Consider the following 8585-nt stretch of genomic DNA (forward strand, 5'->3'; position numbering starts at 1 on the left):
CATGTGATGTTTCTAATTCTAAAAAGAAATTGCAGTAAATGTATGAATTTTATAAATGAAGGAAATTACTTGGGGAAACAAGACATAGTAAAAATGAGATCAATCAGCTTTGGGTTGTGCTGTGTTTTGTATAAGACACGGATGAGTCAGTCATGGCCAGGCTTCGTGAACGAAGATTTGGGAAGGCTCTATCCACATTTGCTACAAGCACGCTGGTGGCTTATGAGGCCAATACGAGACAGACATATCCCATTGCAAAAGGCACAGCAGAAAGACTCCTTAGATGGTGTATTCTGCAATACACGGTTCTTTCTGCGTTGCCTTTTCCCCTCAAGGGTGATCCTGCGTGTGTTCTCAAAGGAGACAGCTGCGTTATAGATGGTGTGTCTCCAGGCCTCCTGATTGGAGACCAGAGTAGACCAGTGATGATGATCAATATGGCCAAGGCTGAGATGTTGTTTCAGGCAGTCCTTGTATCTTTTCTTTCGGGGCTCCTCTGTTGCGGCAGCCGGTGGCAAGTTCACCATAAAGCAGGATCTTAGGGAGGCGGTGGTCCTTCATCCTGGAGACATGTCCTACCCAGCACAGCTGTGTTCTCAGCAATGTGGCCTCAATACTTGTGACTGCTGCTTGCTCTAGAACAGATGTGTTGGTCACATAATCTGCCCAGTGGATGTTTAGGATTGTTCGGAGGCAGTGTTGATGGAAGCGTTCCAGGAGTCGCAGGTGGTGGCGGTAGATGACCCATGATTCGGAACCGTATAAGAGAGTAGACAGCACTATGGCTCTGTAAACACTGATCTTGGTGCTTTTCTTCAAGTGTTTATCACGCCACACTCCCCGAGGCGCGGGAGAGCCCCCGGCAGCCGAGGCTCCCGGCCGCATGGCACTGGAAGCTCCCTGCCGCCGTGGGAAGACAGGGATGAAAGACACTGCTAAACGCTGATTTTCAGGTGGTTGCATTTTCAGACAGCAGTGGAAGTGTACAGAGTTCTCTCATCTCTTTCTGCAGCTCCAGGGTGGCCGATGGAGTTATGATTCTCCCTGTGCTGATGGTGATGGCGTTCCCGTCCCCGAGCTGGCAAGGTGAGTGTCCTGCATGCTCGGAGCCAGGGCTGCTGAGGGAGCTGGGACTGGGCCTCCTGGGCCTGCTCTGGAAGCCCCCTGCTCCCGTGTGGCCTCTCTGGAGACCCCTGCTCCCGTGGTGGCCGCAGCCCCGCTCCCGGTAGGTGGCCCCGCAGCCCCCGCTCCCTTTAGTGAGTTTGCGCAGGTGGTGACCCGGGCAGCCCCCGCTCCCGTGTCGGCCCCCGCGCCCGCTCCGTGGTGGCCCCGAGCCCCGCTCCCCGGTGGTGGCCCCGCAGCCCCCGCTCCGTGGTGTGCCCGCAGCTCCTGCCCCACAGCCCCCACTCGTGTGGAAGAGCCAACCAAGCAGGGCGGTTTCCCCTCCAACATGGGATGTCCTGCTATTTCATTTCAAGTTGCTCCAAAGGATGTTGGTTGCCCATTTCTGTATCAGATGTACAGCCTGTAGCATGGACATAGTCTTCCCAGGGGCTGGGGAGGGAAATGGGAAGCCTTATTTGAACAGGTTGTTGGGGGAGGTAAGGAGGAGGTCTTTTAGCCCATGGACTGAGGTGCAGCTGTATTGCTTGTGTTCTTTAAGCTTTTTCTATGCAAAGGCTCTTTGGAGGTTTACTGTGCTGTTTGGTGACTCTTCCATGATTACTCCAATAAGGGCTTTGGGTTTGGCAAGTGACTTTTCCATAACTGGTTTACACAGCTGTGTGAATGTGAAGGTTTTCTGACACGCAGGGTGTTTAAGGTTTGCCTCAGCAAAATGGGGAACGGTATTTCCACTGCCATGGAGGGGCAGGAATAGTTCATTTGAAGCTCTCTTGGATGTTTTGAGAGATGAGCTCTGAAAGATATGTATTTGCTACTTCATAAACAGCCTTTGGAAGATGTTGAATAAAAGCTTTCTGCGAGTAACTTGCTTTTCTCAGTTTTAAATTTTAAGTTATTCAAGAGGTGTATCTTGTGTCTGCTGTGGCATATCTGTGCTCTTCTGTATGTACCTCGTGTAAACTCTTTCTGAGCTACTCTGAAATGCATTTTCAAATGTTGATGCAAATACTAAAAGGCAGAGTGTATTAAATGGAATGGGAGAATGGGTGGTGGAGGTGAAGATTCAAAATGCATGGAGGTCTAGTGGTTGACTTTAGTCGTGTCTGTGAATAGGAAATTGAGACAAAGTTTAAAAAAAGAGAGTGTCTTGGATCTTGTTCTGTTAAATACCCAGATTGCTGGAGTCAGCACTGTGTGTTGTTGGCTTTCACAAAGGGAATAAAAAAACAAAACAAGGGAGCTCCAATGTTGATACTTTCACAGCAATGAATTAATAAGAGGACAGGCAGTGTTGGTTAGGTTTTTCCCCTCTGCTGAGTGTCCCTGTGCAGATGTCCCTCCGGGGGTGTATGTATGAGAGGTGGTGTAAAATGCCACTGTACTCTGGAGTGTGAGTGCTTGGAGTGGGCAGACAGGAGTGTGTTTCTTTGGTGCTGAAATGGCTGAATTGGTATCGTTAGCTCCTGGCTGGTGGTTCTTCAGCTCTAGCTGCAAATAATATCTCTGTCCTTAAACAGAAGATTTTATTGTCCGATGGTTTCGTTACCTCTAACCGAAGCTATTAAGAACAGGATGATGTTTCTTCCCCAACTCTCCCTTCTACAGATGATGAACTGAAGCTCAAGATGGTGCACTACGAATGTGTGTGTGAAGGCATGTCCTGTGGGAATGGGGATCGGTGCCAAGGCCAGCAATGCTTTGCTTCCCTGAGCATCAATGACGGGGCTAAGGTTTACCAGAAGGGCTGCTTCCAGGTCTATGAACAGGGCAAAATGACTTGCAAAACACCTCCGTCCCCTGACCAGGCTGTGGAGTGCTGCCAGGGACACCTGTGCAACATGAACATCACTGCACAGCTGCCCTCTTCCAAAGGTGAGAGCTTCATCAATCACCTGGGGACTTGGAGGAAGAAAAGGGCTTTGATCTGCTGTGGTGGGAGCGAGATGGCTCCAGTGCTGGATGAAGGAAGGGATTAATGGGCACAGCAAGGCCCTCTGTGCCTTGTTGACCGCCCTGGAGCCTGCTGGCACACGTGTGATGGCCAAATGGTCTGTGTGGGCAGGGCAGTGATGGGGTTACAGTGCACCACTGGGGATGGGGTGGAGGTGCTGCCTGTGAGAAATGGCCCTGTACAGGGGGGTTGTGCTGACAGCTCTGCAGGGAGCACATCCTCTGTGCAGTGTGCTCACTCCTCTGGCTGTGGCACAGCCTCTATCACACCGGGTGGGTCCTGAGGTAAGGGTCTGTCAGTGCTGCTGGATTTAAAGACTTCCTTTGGCAATCTGCAGATTTACTTTTTTTCCTCTCTCTCTTTTTTCCCTTCTTTTTCCCTTCCCCTCTCATTTCCAAGGGCAAACCTTTCAAGGAGAAGCTGCAGGTTACAGTATGGAAACACTAATCATCGTTATCCTGGCTCCTGTGATAGTGTTGATAGTTTTTTCTGCAGTAGCAGTGCTGATCATCCGGAGAATACAGAAGAACCACATGGAGAGGCTCAATTCTAGGGATGCAGAGTATGGCACCATCGAGGGCCTCATTGCCTCGAACGTGGGGGACAGCACGTTGGCAGTAAGTGACCTGTGTGCAGGGGGAGCTTTCCTCACTGCCGAGCTCCCTCTCGGCCCTCTCTGGGGCCACATCACTAACAGGACCTTTTGCTGCCAGGGGATGCCACTTGGCCTCAGGACTTCTGTGGTGATGTTCCTGGGCTCCCAGAACTGCAGTTGTAATGAATTTTAACCAAAAGACAGCTTTGGCAAGTGTAGCATCGCTCTAAGCTGTTCATGTTCCTGGAAACAATGTCTGAACAGCAAAACAGAGTGTGCCTGACTTGGGTGGCCTGAAGTGATGTGGAAGGTGTAGAACTGTGCTGCATCTTTGATATATGACTGCCCAAAGGGCTGGAAAAGATGTGATGGTAGGGGAAGGAGAAAATACAGATAATTTTGATGTTTGAAACCTTCAGACCTGACTGCTGTGATCTTGGTAGCAGGGCTCCTGGGATGACTGGGAAATCAGTAGCACTTTGTTGACAGAAGACCAGTGGGAGTTTTAAGAAATGTGCAATGCTTACTCAAAGCTCAGTTTTCAAAGTATGTTCTTGTTCCTGTGGTGTCCGGAAAATATAATGACTTGGAGAATGTTCCTTTCTGAAGGCTGACTGTACCTTCCCCTTCCAGCTGAGGCTTGAGCACAAGTGTCCCCACAAACTGTCCTGAGGTCTCTCGAGCAGAGCAAGTAAGGCTTCAGGCAGCTGGAGGGTTTGTTCCTGAAACCAGTGCAGAGAGTTTTCTCCTCCTTGCATTGCTGAGATAGAATCCTCAACAGTAAGAGGCTGGAAAAGGTTTTCCATCTTGGTGCTGTCCCACCATAATGTGCTGGTTCACTGCAGGGTTGAAGAGTGGCTAATACCCATTAATCTTTATTTTTTTTAAAATGCCTTTGGCTCTCTTTAATTAGCTGTTTTAAACCTGTGTTAGTGGTTTAAAACAGCCAGACTGGATATATTCACCAAGAACCAGACGTATGCAAGTGGTGATCTGTCCTTAAACACTGATTTCCAGCTTTTACCAGCTGTTATCTCATAGTGCCAGACCACTTCCAGCCATTTGCAAACCTTTTGCACTTCGAGATGTTTAATGTTACTTGGAAACAGTGATAAAACCTGGGAAGAATAAATCAAAATTCTGTTTCAAAGGCCTGGGAGGAGTTGGAAGCTGTGAGGGCTTGGTGTGGTGGAGCTGTCAGACCCCTGAGTGATGGTTGTGGTGCCAGCAGCCTCCCCGTGGGTGATGCACAGACAGTCGTTGTTACTTCCCATGTCTAAATGCTCCTCTAAACAATAAGTCTTTTTTAGATTTCAGATTTTTTCTTCTCCGTTGTGTTTCAGATCACCGGTTTTGTCACACATTATATGAGTTTACCTTTAGGATTAGTCTCCAGTGCAGCAAGTGCTTAAAGCCCTAAGCTGCTTAATGGGCGTGGAAGGAGCTGTGACCTCTTCAAATCTTGTTTTTACAGTCACTGTAGATAAGTTTGGGGTTGGTTTTTTGGTTTTGGGGTTGGTTTTTTTGTTTTGGGGTTGGTGGTTTTTTTTTTTTGCCTCTGATATAGCAGGAAGAAAAATGAGCTCTCAGTTTGTGTTAAAAAGCAAGATAGCACTCTCTGTCGTTCCCGGATTATCTTTTTCTTGAGCCCTCCTTAAGATGCTGTTAGAAGAAATGAGATTTCATGGATCTAATTCAAGCCCAGCAGTGCAGTTTTCTGGAAATACTAGAAAGTTGATTGTACTTAGGCTTTTTTATCCTATTTTCCTTTGTAAAGAAAAAAAAAAAGTCCAGCAATAGTTGTTAATGCTTTGAACTAGTACAGAACTCCTGGCCATAAAAGTAGCTGGGCATTAGCATTTCACAAGGCTAATGGGATTTTAACATTCAATTAGGATCTCACTCATGTTTGTTATAAGCTTACAGTTCAAAGTCTGCTTTCTGTGCACCAAGAATACCAGAAACTGATAAAACGTTTGAGAAAGATTTGTTACAGAGGATTTTCTGGAGTATCAATGACAAATCTTTTGTAGGGGGTGCGGGTAAATCCCCTCTCACCTTGTTTGTTTGAAAACTGTTTTCAGTTCTAAACACGAGCATCAAGCCTGAACAGTTGGGCCCAAAGCTCCCAGTGACCTGCCACAGAATGACTTTGTTTGAGGGACTGTCCCGGTGGTTCAGCCCCTGCAGGGAAGGGGCCTGGCAGTGAATTAGCTGGGTGTTGTCTTGTAAAGAAGTTGTGATTTGGGGCAGGGACCTGATGTTTATCAGCAAAGCCCCTGTGGTGCAGGTGGGATGTGGCTGTTTCTGGGGATCTGTTCTGGGCCATTTGAGAAGCTTCTGGTGTGCCAGACCTGTTCTCTAACCCGGTGTTCCTGTGCCCCTCACTGCCTGCTGAGGGTGCTGGGCTCCTGCAGCTGGCACCTGTTCCCATAGAGCTCAGGATGTCCCTGCCAGTCTTACCTGGGCAGGTGACCTGCCTGACAGCAAAGTGCTGCATCGTGGGGTTTCTGTTCTCTGTTACTGCGACTTTTAGCGTCGAGGTTTGGGGTGTGGTTGTAAAACAGGTGTCTGGTGACATTAAGGTGCCCTGTGGCTCTTAGGGCACCTCTGTGTTTGACAGGTATGAGACAGGGCCTCTGAAATCCCTGTTCTTCCCTAGGATGGTGTCTGGAGGTTCAGTGGGGTGCACTAGGACATCCCAGACAGCACTGGGTGTGGGTAGGCAGCAGTTTGCCCGTGGTTCTCAGTGTCAGAGGCCAAGGGGGGCTGGCAGGAGCAGGGCAGTGAGGGTGGCTGCAGCCCCTTCTCCCTGCTCTGCCAGCTGCAGCTCTGCTTGGAGGGACGTGTGCTTCCAGAAATCCACGCTCAGGCTCAGAAGTGGGGAGGGTGGTACACGGGTGAGGGGGGCCTGGGTGACTGTGCACGCCCACCTGCTGGTCCAGCTCTCCCAGAAGGGCTCAGTTTTGGGATGCTCACCTGCTCCAGCCCTGGAGTGTGCTTCCTGGGGGCCTGCAAACTGCATAGGGGTGAAGGTTTTAAGTACAGAAATCAAAGAAAATGTATTTCTTTTCGAGGTGCTCAGATTATTGCCAGACATAAGAAACTTTGGGGCAGAAAAACTGATATTAACCTGTTTGAAAGAGGTATCAGATACAGAACTGAGAGAGAACATAAGGTAAGTAAGAGAAAAACAAAGTGCTGAAAAAGGTTGGGATCTCATGGCAGAAGATAGTTGGTAGGCCAGGAGCAAGCTTCCAGTTTCACAGGCATCTATTGTCTTTTGTTTATTAAATGAAATGACTTATTAGACAAATGCTACTTGTCCCTGAGTGACCAAATGGCATCCCCAGAGCCACTGAGATATCCTGAGCTGTAACCTACCTGCCCCATGCAGGGTGTACCTTTGTGTGTGTAAACAGGGAAAAATGGGGTTCTCATGGCTTGTAAACTTCTACTTTTCCTTTTGAACAGGATTTGTTGGACCATTCCTGCACATCTGGAAGTGGTTCTGGACTTCCCTTCTTGGTGCAAAGAACGGTGGCTCGTCAGATCACGCTTGTGGAGTGTGTAGGTCAGTGCCAGCCTTGTTCACATCTGGTAACAAATGCAGAGAGAAAGCTCTATCTCCCATCCTCATCTTTCTCCTCAGTTGTTTAGATAGTATATGCAACTTTTCAGGCTTCAGCTGATGGAACATGCTTGGTTTTGGAAAGTCAAGTGAAAAAATTCCTTCCAGATCTGTGCAGAAGAAAGGGGCAAATATCCGTGCTTTGTGATGGAACAATTTAAACTTTATTCAGCAAGGCAATGCTAGAAAATACAAACCAGGCCTGTGTGAGCTAAATAAACTGCTTTTAGAAAAGCAAGCTGAGTTTGAAGTTTGACACTGTGAACACCATTTGTTCATTAATGGTGTTCAACTCAAAAGCTTTACAAGTAGAAAAAGGTCACCTGGGTTTGAGATCTGGAGTTGGAGCATCAAGCAAAGTGGCAAACATGGTATTTCAAATAGAAACCTGTGATTTTGGGCTGTGGGAATGGGAACATGAATGTGTTGTAGTTGACTTACTCTGCACTGTTCTTTGGAACCCTGCAGGCAGTGATGTGCTGCTGCTGCTCTTCCCCCTGAAAGAAAATCTCTCTAGTAATTCTTCCCTAAAAGTCTTCTGGGTCTTTAGTTTTTTGTAGGACTTTAGTGTTAATTTTAGGGATTCATTAAATTTTACTTTGGCATATATTTATTATTAATCGAATAGTGTTAAATTTGAGTTTAGTAATTTTAGGAAGCATTTGGGTCAAAGATACCTGGAGGCAGTGACATTGAGCCAAGATGCTGTACTGGCACTAAAGAGGTGAGGAAGGCATGAGAAAGAAGGAAGAAAGGACTGGAGTATGTTGTGTGCTGCTGCTTCAGTGATCTGAACTCAGGGTGGTTTAACACCTTCCTGTCAGTCCTGAGAAGGTTCAGCTCATCAGGGTGTCAAATCAAGCCCAACTGTAACAGATGAACCTGTGAATCCGCAGGGACCAGGCCTGCATTTACCAGTGTTCCTGTGCTTTTGGCTCAGTGTATATTGAGTGGCCACAAATGTTCACACTTGCCTGAAATCCAAGTGTACACCCTCTGATGCACCAGGAGCTGTGGGGTATGACAAACATGGTGATTCTACTACCTGTGACAGAGGCATTTCTGTGTGTGTGTACGTGGGAGTCCCCTGTCCCTGGAATGGTGCCTTCTCCCAGGTTAGCTCAGGCTGGCACCATTCCCACAGCCCTGTGTGTTGCCCTGTAAGGCAGAACCAGATGAAGGCACCTGTGCAGGAGGTGTCCCTGGGGTGACAGGAGGGGGGTGTCCCTGTGGTGACAGCAGGGGGGTGTCCCTGGGGTGACAGGAGGGGGGTGTCCCTGGGG

At 48.2% G+C, this 8585-nt stretch overlaps 1 protein-coding gene across 1 annotated transcript in view; it reads left to right on the forward strand.

Annotated features, from left to right (window-relative positions):
- The window catches only part of ACVR1 (activin A receptor type 1), a 37897-nt gene that overhangs the window by 16048 nt on the left and 13264 nt on the right, over positions 1-8585 (forward strand). Inside the window, exons 2-5 of the mRNA XM_018078905.1 lie at positions 1013-1086; positions 2731-2997; positions 3476-3693; positions 7146-7245. Of these exons, the coding sequence (XP_017934394.1) occupies positions 1035-1086; positions 2731-2997; positions 3476-3693; positions 7146-7245 (637 nt within the window). The 5' untranslated portion in view covers positions 1013-1034. The remainder of the gene's footprint in view (positions 1-1012; positions 1087-2730; positions 2998-3475; positions 3694-7145; positions 7246-8585) is intronic.

The sequence above is a fragment of the Manacus vitellinus genome, unplaced genomic scaffold, assembly GCF_001715985.3.
Source record: "Manacus vitellinus isolate BGI_N305 unplaced genomic scaffold, ASM171598v3 scaffold_43_pilon, whole genome shotgun sequence".
NCBI lineage: Eukaryota > Metazoa > Chordata > Aves > Passeriformes > Pipridae > Manacus > Manacus vitellinus.